The sequence below is a fragment of the Ovis canadensis genome, chromosome 4 (genome assembly GCF_042477335.2).
Source record: "Ovis canadensis isolate MfBH-ARS-UI-01 breed Bighorn chromosome 4, ARS-UI_OviCan_v2, whole genome shotgun sequence".
NCBI lineage: Eukaryota > Metazoa > Chordata > Mammalia > Artiodactyla > Bovidae > Ovis > Ovis canadensis.
The window spans coordinates 52392308-52407574 of record NC_091248.1 but is presented as its reverse complement, the minus strand read 5'-3'; the positions used below and the strand labels follow the sequence as shown (position 1 = coordinate 52407574).

The 15267-nt window shown below is 39.5% G+C and overlaps 1 protein-coding gene across 1 annotated transcript in view; it reads right to left on the bottom strand.

Annotated features, from left to right (window-relative positions):
- Window positions 1-15267, bottom strand: part of PCLO (piccolo presynaptic cytomatrix protein) — a 371908-nt gene that overhangs the window by 166728 nt on the left and 189913 nt on the right. The window contains exons 5-6 of the mRNA XM_069586655.1: window positions 5577-10665; window positions 3193-5207 (exon numbers count right to left, since the gene is read on the bottom strand). Of these exons, the coding sequence (XP_069442756.1) occupies window positions 3193-5207; window positions 5577-10665 (7104 nt within the window). The remainder of the gene's footprint in view (window positions 1-3192; window positions 5208-5576; window positions 10666-15267) is intronic.

Sequence of the window (15267 nt, the reverse complement as noted above, 5' to 3'; positions counted from 1 at the left end):
CGAAGTTCCTGCTTTTGTAGAGGTTATGTTCTACAGGATAAAATAGATGATATTTCATTAAATATGTACTAACACATTAATATACATGTTTGGAGGGTGCAGGAATTCAAGGTGATAGGTTTATATAGAGACTGAAGTAAGGACAGCTTTTCTGTGGAAGTGAAATTTAACCAGAAATCTGTACGCAGGAGTGAATCAGACAACCATCTGGGGAGAGAGAGAGCTCTGAACAGGCTCCCTGGGTGGGGATGAGGCATACTCAAAGACCAGCAAGGTCAGTGGTTGGAGCACTGGAAATGGCAACCCACTCCAGTGTTCTTGCCTGGAGAATCCCAGGGATGGGGGAGCCTGGTGGGCTGCCGTCTATGGGGTCGCACAGAGTCGGACACGACTGAAGTGACTCAGCAGCAGCAGCAGTAAGGAAGGCAAGAGTGGAGGAGTCCAGGGCCTAGGGCATAGTGTAAATAAAAAATGATGGTGGCTTGGGTTAGGCTCCCCACAGGCAAAGGAAGTAAAACAAAACCTGAACTCAGCAAATTAGATCCCCTGGCACCTATCCCTTCCTTGTCTTTCATTTATAGTAAATCCTTTTCTCCTCCTCTTTGTTTTCTGACTGTTCATCAGTCTGAACCCTTGTATATCTGTTTCCTCCAGAATGACTTCCATTTTGCTCTTCATGGTCCAACAGAGATCTCACCTTCCTGTTTGAGAACTTCCTCCCTTGAAACATTCCCTGGTACTTCCGAGAAGAGAACTGACTACAGAATGCCATGCCATATAAAACTGATCTTTCATGCTGAATTATATGTGTTACTATGTTGTCTCAATGTTGATTGGATGTTTTAATTTTTTTTCAATTTTATTGGTTTAAGAAAATTAACAGTATGGAAATTACTGAGCTAAACAAACGTATCACCATGAATATCACTTAGATTATTCTTTTCAGTACAACTAATATTTAGTAATTTGTGTTTATAATTGAGAGACTGGTTTTAGTTTAAAATGAACCCAAGGAATGTTTAGAAATTTTCCAAGAAATAAATTATAAAATTCCCATCTTAAATCAGAGTATCTAAAGTGCTAAGAACACTGCCTGTATATAAAATGGTCTACCTTACACATGCAACAAAACAGTAGTTTTGAGTTTGTATACAATTATTCCATACTGGAGAAGGCAACGGCACCCCACTCCAGTGCTCTTGCCTGGAAAATCCCATGGACAGAGGAGCTGGTGGGCTGCAGTCCACGGGGTCACAAAGAACTGGACACGACTGAGTGACTTCCCTTTCACTTTTCACTTTCATGCACTGGAGAAGGAAATGGCAACCCACTCCAGTGTTCTTGCCTGGAGAATCTCAGGGAAGGGGGAGCCTGGTGGGCTGCCGTCTATGGGGTCGCACAAAGTCGGACATGACTGAAGTGACTTAGCAACAGCAGCAGCTTTCCATATTGAAGCTTGCACTGAGTGTAACCACTTAGAAAAAGGAACTACTGGATTGTGTTCCAAAGTTCAATACACTTAGGATTTTTCAGGCTCAGAGTATTATTTGGTAATTCTATCCAACTTCTAGGATTAGATAGTTAAACAATATCACCATTATAATCAATAATACAATACATACAACACATTGTATCTTTCATTTCACACTTCTAAAACCCAAGAGAATACTGTGAGGAAAAATATTGACACCTTGAATCTCTTCTATACCTGGGTTCATTTGAATTAAGAGTATAGGGTGAAATGTTAAGTTAATGGTCAATATACCGCATGGAGAAGGCTGTTCTTTCTGGGACAGAAGTCTTGAGTATAACTTTAAAACACTGCTAAATAATATATTTTCAAAGATTTCTAGATAACTCTTTAGGTGAATTCATAGGTCACTGCTGTAAAAATAAATATCTATACATTACAACTAAGTTAAAAATATTTCTCTCAATATATTTAATTCTAGAAACAAAGCCATACATGGAAACTGAATGAAATCTCAATGTAGCAGTGGTTCCCTGATGAGTTATGATAAGTAAATAAAAAATAAACAAATTATGACCTCTATCTCCCCCATGAAGACAGTTTATACACTCTTTTTGAGAAAGTACATAATAACAAAATGTCCCTACGAAACTGGAACACTTAGATAAGGATTTTAATTTATTAGTATGACTATTAATATTACTATACACCTAAAAACTGGCTTACAGTTACATATAATGGCACACTTTTCAGCCCATAGCCAGTGTTAGACACATTTGGGTCAGTCACAATGGAGCAATTTCTCAGAAAATCCTATTTAAAAGCTTCAGGGTTTTAAGATCTAGAGTTTAGAAATCAGTGTAATTAGGGGATATAAACATAAATCTTGTTTTAAATAGAACTATTACTTTATTAATAACTTTCTAATGATATATATTAGGTTTTCTTGAAGTAGATAGCTTGCTTTTTCACCTGATTAACATTCCTTATTCCCAGTTATAGAGATCTTCATAAATATGTCCAACATTCCTATATATGTTCCTTTCACTTTGAAGCATATTTTAAATAAACTCAAATTATTAAACTTAAATAATTATTAATTAAATCTATTTGAAGAAACATAAAAATTAATTTTTTTCTTCTGTAAGCACTAAGATTAAGGCTTACCTGACATTAGATTCGGAAAATTGCCAGAAACAAAATAAGCATGGATGAGCTATGAAGATTAAATTATACTTTATGCCCTAGAAATGCTTTATTTTGAGCAGCAAAGATTAACATTCTGGCAGAAGAAGAATAGATTGATTAAATGATCTTCAAGGATCCTCCCACTAAGAATTCCAGTATCCATGGGTTTAAATTTTTGGTCATCCTTTGCCTTATCTATTTATTCAATACTTATTCTACCATATGTGAACATTAGTTATATTCACTAAAATCAGCCTACAATTGACACTTGGGAGATTTCAAGATTAGAACAAAACGTTCAATCTCATTAATCACAAAATAATATACATTTTTCTCATTTTGCCTTTTTTTTTTTCCTATTTCTACATGGATGTATAATTTTCTGCTTCCCCCTCCCCCAAATTTTCTAATGAAATAGTCCTCATTGAAATTTAGAATTAGGCACCAGGAGTGTCACGGCTTCCTAAAGTCTGCAAACACACAGTTAACATCAACTCAGCCATTGTCTTCTAACTGAAAAGAAGCACTCTTACCGTGTAGCCCTCGGTATACTGAAAAGGAGCCCTGGAACTTTCGTCTGCTGTTGGACTCAGAGGCTTGGGGTCAGACATGGAGCGCTGCATCATCTTGGCTGTCTTAGGACTTGCTGGGGGAACTTTAGCCATATCTGGATGCAGTACTTTTTGTGGACTTATATCATCAGGGAGGGGTTTCTCATAAGGTACAAAGGCTGATTCTAAGGCTTTGCCTGGTGAAAGTGGTGAGATGGGAGAATAAAGGACTTTTGGAGATTTGGGTGGGGAAGGAGCCAGCTGTAGTGTGGAATCTGCTCGGAGGTGAGATGAATAACCAATTTCTAAAGGTGTTGGGCGTTTCTTGTCTTTGGGTGGAGAGGTGGCACTCAGATATTGAGGACTTTGTGTGTCTGAATCTGCTTCTGTTTGACATCCTAAACTGCCCCCTTTGTAAGTCTTTTCAGGTGCTGAAATGTGTTTAATTATTTCTACCTTGGCATCCACGCGTGCCCGTATCGAAGGCGTTCTTATGGTTCCAACTGGTTCAGTTTGCACAGATATCTCTGCTACTGTTTGAACGGCTATGCTGGAGACTTTGGAAGGGGGTTTGGCCTTGTCCGCCTCTGCAGGGCTGTCACCATATTTCCCTACGCGAGCTTTCCTCCTAGATCTAGCAGGCACGTCCCATTCATCCTGATCTTCGTCATCCGTTTGGACACTTGTATCGACACTCTTTTTAGTTCTCCTTCTCCTACTCACATAACTCCGATCTGCTGAATCTTCATCGTCAGTCTGTACCCCGCTGTCCACTATCTTTTTAAAGCAGCGGGGGTCATCTGCCAGATTTTCCCCCATCTCGTCGTACTGGCCACGGACTTTAGCTCCAGAACTTCTCTTCTTGGGCTGTTTCTCCTCTTTGACAATTACATCTGTCAGAGGTATTTCTGAAACAGTACTCAGAATGCCAGGTGGGGCAATGTACTGAGTCACCCCATCAGACTGAACCGTGTACCATCCCTGGCTCTGTGGTATTTCAATCGCCACCACAGCTGAGGCTGTGGTGGTTGCATCTTCGGTTGCCCAGAACTGACCACCTTCTGGGGCAACATACTGACCTTCCAGGATGGCCTGCTCTGCAGTGGTCTGTGGAGAGGCAGTTCCAGAAGGGTCATAGTTATACTGGTAGACCTGGCGAATCTTCTGCTCCTCCAGCTGCTGGTGAAGCTGTTGCTGTAGCTGCTGGATCTGTTCTAGCTGCAGCTGTTGCTGTGCTAACGTCTCCTGCCTCATCATGAACTGGGCTTGCCGCTCCTCTTCTTGCTGATAGAGGAGGTGCTGCTTCATCGACTGCAGCTCCTCCAGCTTCTTTTGAACCATGATCTTTTCCTGTTCTCGGAACCTTTGAATCTCCTGCCGTTCCCACTCCAGCTCCTCAGCAAAACGCTGTTGCTTGATCTTTTCCAGTTCCAAGAGCTCACGCTCCAAGTCTAGCTGCTGTTGTTGCTTATCTTCCTCGGGAATGATTAAAAGCGCACTTTCCTCTCCCACCACTTCAGAAAATACTTCAGACGCTGTGGTCAGGGTGGGAACCGAGTCTATCGTCTCAGCTGTGAGAGTCTCCATAGTGATAGTCTGCAAACTGGTGCTGATATCAATACCAGTGACTTCAATGTCTGTTTCAGATGCACCAGTTGTTAGGAAATAGGATCGAGGCATGGGCTGGCTTTGGTGCAGGGCGGACAAGGAAGTCACAGCGTCATTTGTGTGCACACCAGACAAATCCCTCATGGTGGTGCTGAAGATGGAGCCAGGCTGTGTGGTGATAGCAAACGTGGAAGGAACTGGAGTTGCTACTGAAGAATAGACAACCCCATTAGACGACCTCAAAACACTCCCCACACCATACTGGGGTCCTGGAGGTGGAGTCATTCTTGCTGTGGAATACTGCGGGGTACTAATCCCAACTCCTGAAATGACTTGTCGAGTTTCTGGATATGGACCTGTAGTCTTGCTTGAATAATCCATTACCTCACCTGAAATACAGGGGAGAGTTATAGTCCAGTTCCTAGAATGAATGATGTTTTGGGGATTGGAAAGCCCTCTCAGTCTTGAAGAACATAATGAACAGGACTGCATGCAAATCCACAGGTTATTAACCTACTCAGGTGCAGAATAAAAGCAATGTTGAACATGCAGGCACATGCAGGCGACTTTGGGTGGAAGAAATTTAAAAAAAAAAGTGGAGAAACAAAAATGAACATGTACTCCAAAATATATTGCCAAAACATCCAAAGAAAGATAAAAAATAACAAAATTGGAAATAAGACCACATTGTCATCCTGAAATGAGATGAGGAACACCATGATATTTCAAAGAAAGGTCTGTTGCTACATCATACTGACCTGTAGTAATTCTCCCTGAAGTAAGATCTACTGCTGTATCAGTTCCTCCAGAATAATCAAAAGCGTTCTTACTTTTATAGAAAAAATGTCCAGCCTCTGCTAAATTAGTGTCAGACATGGAAGGTTTCATTCCCCCAATCCCTCTATAACCATATGGCCCTGATCGATCATATTGATAGTGATCATCCCTATAACCAAAACGATCTTCAGGAAGAGTGGTTGCAGGCTGCTGTGCGGTGCAGCTTCTTCCAAAGGGTAACTTATAAACCACATCACAGCACACAGCTCTTCTTCCTGCAGTCAGATCAACAGGTTTTTCATCATCTTCTATTATTTTAGTCACCACATTTGAAGAAGCTTCATCCATTGTTACAACAGTTCTGTGAGTTTTGGAGGTACTGAGATCCACTACTTCCCCATCAGTGATGCTCTGAGATGTGGAGCTATCAGTCCATCCATTTGTGACACCAACAGGAGGTGCAGTAACAGGTTTCGTAGGAGCTGATGTCACTGGGTGTGCAGAAGTACTTAAAGATAAGTTTATTGGTGCTTCCTCCCTAATTGTAGGAAAGGTCTGGCCACTTGGTACTCTGTACAGTGGCTCCACATGCTTTGATGTAGTAAGCTGGAGTGGTGCTGCGGTTGCAAGTTCTAGACCCACTAGGCTTTCTGTGCCTGTGGTGTAACTCGCAGTAGCCGTGCATGTAACAACAGTCACCGTCTCTGTAACCAGGGATATAGGAGTCACTCCTGATGAAGTTGCGCTCAGATTTATAATTGAGGGTTGGACAGCACTAATTTGTCTCCCATACATTTCACTTGCTGTGGTCTGCCTCTTCACATCCACTGCAGAGGCAGAAAGATCCATACATTTTTCAGTTACTTTAACATCTGCTTTGGGTACTGTACGCAGATCAATGGCATCACCAACAAGCTGCAACTGGACACCTTCTTTATGCTGCTGCTTCTCTGAACGGAGGTGATCTAGAGCAAGAGGCTCTGGAGGAAAGGAGATAGAGACACTGCTGAGACCAACACTAGGGACTGTACTTCTTGCTGCTGGAACCTCAGCCTTGGAAACTTCAGCTGGGTGAAACTGTGTAACTGAAGCTGAAGTTGCTTGAAATGAAGACAGTGTTGTGACTGGGATAGCAGCAAATGTCTCCAAAGCTCTGGAGATGTACAGGCTCTGTTGTGAAGAAGTTGATATTTCCACAGCTGTCATAGGAGGAACTACAGAAAATACTGGTTCAGTGGAAATCAGATCTTTGGGGGGTGATCCCAACGGCCAACTGGTAATAGCCTGACTAGGTGAAGAATCTGTTGGAGTGCCAGGTTCAGATGGCAATGTGATAACCACATAAGTTTCCATAAGAGACTTGGAAAATCTTGGCGAGGACTTGTTAGAGTGAGGGGAAAGTGGAGAGGTAGGGGAAGGCAATTTATAGTCTGCTGATGTCACTAAATTTAATGTCATACTTGTAGTTAAAGGTAGACCTGTTGGTTTGGGGTATGTATCTGTTAGTTTTGGGGTCGTGACTGGAGGTTGAGGAACTGCTGGTTTAGGAGCAAGTGGAGGTTTGCTTGGCTCAGGTCTATGTGTAAATACCAGTCCAGATGGAATTAAAGATGGCTTAGGAGGAACAGGAGGAGGTGCAGCGGTATATACTTTTGTCATAGGTAACCCATTACTGCTGGGAGCAGATGTGGTCTCCACTGTAGTAACAGAATCTACTAGAGATGTAGCTGCAGTAGTTGCAGTCACTGGGGCTGTAACCACTAATTTTTTTTTAGGGTGAATAGTTGGTTTAGGTGAGGTTGGTGGAGGAAGAGGTGGAGGAGGAGGAGGAGGGGGAGGCGGAGGAGGTGGAGGAGGGGGAGGAGGAGGGGGAGGGGGTTGGGCTGATATGTCCAAAGAAGAACTTCGAAGGAATGGACGAGTTTTAGTTGGAAGAGAGAAAATGGGAGGAGTGCCAGATGGTAGCTGAGATGCAGGTTTTGCTTGACCCAAAACCTCTTCGGGTAAAAAGCATGTCGTTGAAACCTGCTCCTTCATTGGAAGAGTTTTTACAGAAGAAGGTGTCTGATCAAACACAGTGTCAGGTAAGCTAATTTCTGTCAGTTCAGCCTCAGACTCCTTCCTAGTATCTCTATAAGCTTCCAAAACTTCCAGAATAAGTCCATCCCCTGTTTCCTTTCTGGCCTTCTTCGCTGCATCTTTTTCAGATATAGATAAATCAGTAGAAACAGTGTCAGCAATTAGCCCCTCGAGTTTAGTTCCTACAGATTCTACGAGAGAAGGTTCTATATCAGATAAGGAAATCACAACGTGATCTGTACTAGTTCTACCATCCTGTATGGTTGTCTGATCTAAAGGTATATTTATGTCTTCTGGATAGTCTATAATGCTGCCTGGGAAATATGTTGATGAAGAAATTTCCTCAGCATCTTCAAATTTAGCTACAATGTCCACTGGCTCAGTATAAACTGTGGTCATGCTATCCAGGGTAGTAATGGGTGAGGAGCTATCTGTGGTACAAACTGAAGAAACAGATGATGTGAGAGACGGTGTGTCAGAGGGTGGGACTGATGTAGCACTTTCTGAAGGTTCAGAATAGGTCAAAATCAGTGATTCATGAGCAATTATCTCTTGAATTTCTCTTGTATAATCAGTCACATATTCATCCTCAATTTCTTCTGCTGAAAAATGCTGGGTTATTTTAACATCTGGGATGGAGAGTGTTGTGCTGCTGGTTGAATCTGTAAGAGATGCTCCTGAGAGAACACTTGATGTCAAAGATGCATCAGGTACCCTATCAAAGTCCACAGTGGACTCTGTCAGATCGTCCCTGATGAGGGGCTGGGTTGGACTAGATCCAGGTGTTAACTGCATCTGTTGTCTTTTCATGAGTTCTTCATAGGCAGCATCAGCATCTAATAATTTTTTTTCTTCACTGGTAGAGGTTACCATACTACCCAGATCAACAATCTCATGACTTTCTGGGATGATAAAAGAACTTGAAACTATGTCTTCTTGAGGCAAAACAGCATGTAAATTTTCTAACTCATAAAACTCTTTCTGGAGGTCTGTAATTTTCTGCATGGGATCTTCATAAATCTGTTCCGGAAGTCTCATTTTTTGCTCTCTCCTTGTCTGCTGCAAAAATCCATTTTCCTCTTCTTGCCTTGCGAGCAGACTGCTGTCGAGTGAACCATTGTATGTGTCTTCTACTAAAGATTCATAAATATAATCTTCTATTAGCATCCCACCATACAAAGGCTCTTTTTCAAACATTTCGTCTCGTTCATTTGCAGCTGGAAAAGCTTTATATTTCTGGCTTTTATGCATCATTTCTTCATACATCTCCTCAGCACTTTTTAATGCCTTTTGGCCACCTTCTTTCTGCATAATAGATTGCTCATCTGTCGGTGAGTATAAAGACACAGCTGTGGGCAATTTATAAACTTTTTGTACTTCGATTATTTTTTCTGGGCTTATTTCAAAGCCTTCTGGGTCTGACTCTATGCTAGGCGAATATTCAGAACACGAAGATCGATGGAGCTCCTCCATTTCTGCAGCCTGACGTAATTCTTCTGTTGGAGATGCGTCTTCGATGGGAGAGAGATTACTGGGTGGTGTCTTTGGTCTTTCCCTCCTTCTCTGAGCTCGAAGTTCGTCTTTGTCTTTCTTTGATTTCTTACTAGAACTCTTTCTTTGCTGCTGTTCTAATTCCCGTTGCTTTTCTTGCTCCTTCAATAACTCTTCTTCTTCTCTCAATTCTTCCTCCTCTGAAGAATCTTCAATGGTAGGTAAAAGAGGGCCATGTGATCTATGTCGAGCTTTGCGTTGCTGTTTGCTCTCTCCCTTTTTGTGACTTGGACTACTATCACTGTCTTCATCAAGAGAAGAAACGGATGTAGGGGATGTGCCAGGAGTGAAGCTGGAGGCATGAAGACTAGAAGATCCTTCCCCCCTTGATCGATCTTCTGGCGAGTCTGTCAGGCTTTCCATTTCTAATTCTGGCTCATCATCAAAATACAAAGCTGTTTTTTTCTGTGACGACTCTGCAGAATATTTATCGGCTATGGTGCTGTTGAGTTCAATTGTTTTAAATCGACGGAGTCCTCCTCCTCCGGCAACTACCAGTTCTTCACTCTCCTGACTTTTAGTTTCTCGGTATTTAAGCTCAGGACTTTCATCAAAGGTCTCATCATCTTCATCATGCCAGGAATGGCGTCTTCCTGCATCGTCATCAAAGCTTGCACTACTTTTTCGCGTCAGTCGCCTGTGTTTCCCTGCTGTTCCTTTCCCCTTCCCCCTGGTTTCTTCCTTCCTCTGGCTTTCTATGCTACTGCTAATCTCTTTGAGCTGGTTCCTGATGAACTCATCGTCTTCAGAATCTGAAGCATCTTCATCAGCACTCATTTCTATGATTTGCTTTCGAATGAAGTCCTCCTCTTCACCTGATCCTTGGCTGTCTTCCTGTTTATACTCATCACTGCTTGATGATCCAACACTAGTCCTCCCTTTTCTTGGCGGAACAGGTGAGTTTTCGCTTTCACTACTGTCTTCAATTGAATCATGAGGCTGTCTCCTTGTAGCCAACTCATCAACAAATTCAGGCTTTTCTTGGTCCTTTCTGGAAAGAATGTCTTGTTGGCTCTCTTTTTTAAAAGTGTCTCCTTCTTCTTGACTCTCTTTGGTCTCCTCCTCTGAAACTGTAGATTCCAGTTTTTCTACTAAACTCTGAGTTTTCTGCTGGTCCTTAGGCTGCTCAGGAGAAACCTCATGGGGCTGTGTTTTCTTTTCTGACTTTTCTTCAACAAGTGTACTTGCCTGAGCTTCTAAAATAGATAGGACTGTACTTTCTAACTTAGCCAAATCTGAGGGGCTGGAAGGGCTGCTTTCTTGTGAAAAGGAGTCCTTTTTGAGTCCCTTGAGCAAATCCTTTTCATCACTGGGAATAAGACTTGGAATTTCACCAAGTGAACTTGATATTCCATCAGAAGAATATCCTGTGTCACTAAGACCTTGTGGGCTTTTCGGCTGCTGAGAACTTGAAGTGTCTGATTTGTCATCTTCCTTTTCCTAGCAGGGAGGAAAAGATACAGGAAAACTTAACATGGGTAAACTAATAACACAGCCTCCCCATTACTCTCAAATAACTATTACTGAGGAGAAATTATAGGAAAATTTCAACTATATAACAGTATTTTAAAAAATCAATGAGCACAAAAAATAAAAATAGTTGATACATATTAAGGTTAGTTTTTATTTAACTAAAGTTTAATCAAATGTCAGTTCTCAAGCACAACTGATTTTATTTCATTGATGTATCATTTTATATCTCAAAACCATTTTCCTTCAAAACATGATTATCTTTCTCAACATTTACTTTGCATAAGAAGTCAAATGGCCAAAGAAAATCTTTAGTAAGTTTCTCTTAACATAATTAATATTTTTGGTTTATTAGAACAGGCAAACAAAGAATCAGAGAATGGGCTTTATACTTGGCTATAAACTGTATGGGATATATTTACTTAACAGAAATAAGCAGGTAACATGACCATAATAATATTCATCTCACCTACTGTAAAGGATTCTTTTTTTTTTTTTTTTGAGATAGAGAGGTCAAACAAGGCATTGCCTTTCAAAGACACTCAAAGATGTAAAATGCTATATTTCACTTGGTATGAATGTTAATCTCTATATCACTGTTGCTAATCTCTATATCACAATTGTTAAGCTCTGTATCACTTGAAATGAATGTTTAGAAATTGTAAAATTCAAAAAAGCTATGTGATCATTGGTCTGACTGAAAGCTTTAGCTAAAGAGAAATATTTAGCTGTTATTTTTCTAGAGTTATTAGATCATAGCTTCAGCATCCCATCTTAAAGAAATTTAATATCATTTATAAATGTCTATGGACTTGAATATACTTGAAATTTTTACCTTCGCCTTACCCTACTCATTTGCATTCATTCCAATTCAATATCTGTATGTATAAAGATGTATCTTGAGCACATTATAGGGTAAAATGCTTTTGCAGAATTTAAAACATGACAATTAAAAAAGACAGTCTGATACATTCTTCACAACTTTTAAGCAAAAAACCATGCCTGCCCTTTGTATTACTACAAAGTAACTTCCCTGGACCATTTTTGATGTCTTTCTAGAAAAGGAATACTTATCTGCCATTGTGAGATCGTAGTAGTTGGGCTGACAAGCACCCAACTAACTGGTTCATTTCTGTTAAGAGCTACAAATTGAACAGGTAATCACAGGTGAAGTAGTGTTCTCATAAATTTTCTAGATGATTTTTCTAGGGATCTCCACTGTGACTGCTCACATCTCACATAATACCAGAGCACAACATTTTATGTCCAGTATGCTTTCTACATCTTTCTTTCCTATATCTAACTACCATAACCACAGGGGTGGGGACATAAGCTCCTTGTGAAAAAAAACAGTCAAGAAAATGATTCTTCATAATAAAATTTTGATGGTGTAATTTGTGTTCTTTATTGTGAGTCTGCACATATTATAATACATAACAATGTAATAAAAGTATACATATAAGGAGGGAATGCAACTATGGTAATATATAATGATTTATTGAGTATAATAAAGAAGAAATTTTAACTTTATACAATGAATTCTGAAGGCTCTATTGGCATTTTACAAAAATATGATTTGGATCAGACATATACAACATAACAAAGGAAATTAAGAAACACTAGACAGAAGACTCAAATGCATAAATATCAAAATCCCTACCTTACAATCCCCCTTATATGCCCTTCTGGATGTGTTCATGCTTTCCTTCTTTTCTCAGTGTTATGTTCTACTGACTTCTCCCTCCTGGTTTCTTTCCTCTATATTCCTCATGAGATTCAATCATCATTTACCTATGATGATGTTATGATGATTTTTCACCTAAATGACTTCCTCTCCATATTATAAAGTGGAATAGGTCTGCAAAGATGTTGTTCTACAGGTCTGTGGGTCTAAGATAAAGTATCTGGAGTGTTTAATAAGGAAATCAAGTTAGGTGATCAAAAGGCATTTGGCTGAATTGTTTAGTAGGAACAATTGGTCATGTCCTTATACCACAATCACTGAAAAAACTCAGTGTCAATTTCTGTCATACTGACTAGCATAAATGTAAACTTTCTGGCAGAGGTGAGTGACTGTCTGCTCCATTACTATTAGTGTACTATCAGATCACACACCAACTAACCCCTTCACCTCTTTAAGAAACCTGTACATTTCATCTGCTGCTATTAAAACAATAAAAAAGTTGTTCTTCACATATAGAGATCAGCATAATGAGGTGCCTATCTCTCCATCCACCTATCCTTTCTGTGGCTATTCACTCTTGTTTGTGAGATATCTGGGTTAAAGTTCTTAGTGCAATTTGTATCCATGTAGGTTAACTGGCAATGGCACCCCACTCCAGTACTCTTGCCTGGAAAATCCCATGGACAGTGGAGCCTGGTAGGCTGCAGTCCATGGAGTTGCTACGAGTCGGACACGACTGAGCGACTTTACTTTTACTTTTCACTTTCATGCATTGGAGAAGGAAATGGCAACCCACTCCAGTGTTCTTGCCTGGAGAATCCCAGGGACGGGGGAGCCTGGTGGGCTGCCATCTATGGGGTCACACAGAGTCGGACACAACTGAAGTGACTTAGCAGCAGCAGGTTAACTGGTCAATTATAGATTTAACACCACAAACTCTTGCTTTATGAGTACATTTCTTAAGAAGGGAATAATTTGATCAAAAAAGAAAGAGTATCCAGTACTAAGAGAAGAATATACAGCATAGTGTGTAAGTTTGGTCTGATTTTCTCTCATTATTCAAACATTTGAAGTACTGTAACTCCAGAAAACTGTGATGAAAGGAGTCGTGTGAGGGAGGCTTATTTTCTTTCAAATTTCTAATTCCCTAGGACTAAAAAATCGGGAGTTTTCCTTTAGTTGCTTCAAAAATGTGTGGCTGTATGCTTTTTACTGAGAAGAACATTAAGCTATTTAGTAACATATTAAGATTTAATAAAATTAATAGATTCAACTGATTCTAAAGTATATGCATAGACTACATATGTAATACAATGTACATATGTGGTTAAATATCACTGAGTTTTCTTATTTACTCATTATTTTCATCATTTGAATTGATAGGAGTTGGAATTATGCATTTATTACATGCAACACAAATACAATCCAGAATGACCTCTAAAATTATTACATAAGAATAAAATTCCAGGTATAGTTCCCTTATAGTCCTCAGTCTTAGATTCGAAGTTAGTGGGAAGGACGTTAAGTGTTCATAATTTAAGCACACTTTTTTTAAAAGAAAATTGCAATGTTATTTTTCAGTTCCCTGAGGAACACATTTTCACTGTATTTTTCTAAGTACATTTAGCATTAGACTCTATTTCACTGAGTTTTTTTTTTTTTTTGTATATGTTGCACTTTTTCTCCATGTATAGAATCCTGTACTTGAGTCTTTGTAGTCTTTGTATATGAAACAACTATTCAAAAGTTTAAGAAATGAAGATTCATATTTTCTTACTAACCCAAAGCAGAAGGTGCAGACTACTTTTCCTTTCAGTATTCCACTGCCCTTTATTGACTTGAAGACTGGTCAGAGGGAGGCAGTGAAGAATTCAGAATCCCTTGAAACCTTCCCATGGCATCCTATCTTGAGGCCTTCTCTAGTATCAAGACATTTCTGTCCTGCCAAACTTAGTTCTGCCCTTTCAAAGATGTTAAACTCTTAGGCTTCCATGTCGAAGGCAAATGGAAGGTTTTTTTTTTTTTAAAAAAACCTTTTATTGGAGTTATGAACTGAATTATTGGTTAAAGACTGTACAAAGAAAGGAAGCAATATTATGTTTTTGCTTAATGTCCTCCAAGTTATTTAAGTTTAACAGGCCAAAGGAAAACAACAGATGAATAATCTTTAATCAGTTATACAATGTTTTGCCAAAATGGATTGCTAGTCTGAATATTCTGAACAGTGTAAACAAAATTAAATCCACAAATTTACTGGACTTGGAGAGAAAATTAGATAGTCCCACATACATGGGAATCCTTTTCGCTGAAGAAAACCTCATCATTTTCTATCCTATACAATTATGCTGTCTTTATATACCATATATATAACTTAAATACTAACTTCTGGGTCATTTAAACTAGAAATAAAAGTTTATGCTAAAGTATGTTTGAATTTTGTCCTTTTTTAAATCAAGAGAGCTGTAACTTTTCAATGTAATATATCAAATGCAGACAAGCAGTATTCTGTTTCAGTGTAACACATAATTTTTAAATGTTAAACTAAAAAAACAAAGAAGAATATACCTTTCAAAGTATTTATTATATTTCAGGGTACATTTTAACTCCATTCGACTAACACATTTTGAAAGACAGGAATGAGTGGAGCGACAAAATGATGGGGCAATAAAGAAATGCAAACAACAAACTGTAACAATATGAATGACGCACATGACAAATGAATAAAAAATAATGTGAACATCTAAACGAAGTAAAAAAGTATATACAAAGTGGCTGAGATTAGAGTGGGAAGTGCTAAGGGAGTTGAATAATTATAATAATGAAAAAGCAGTGTGCTAGAAGTGTCATGGGGAGGCAGCATTATGTAGAGTGTTTAGAAGCCCAGCCTT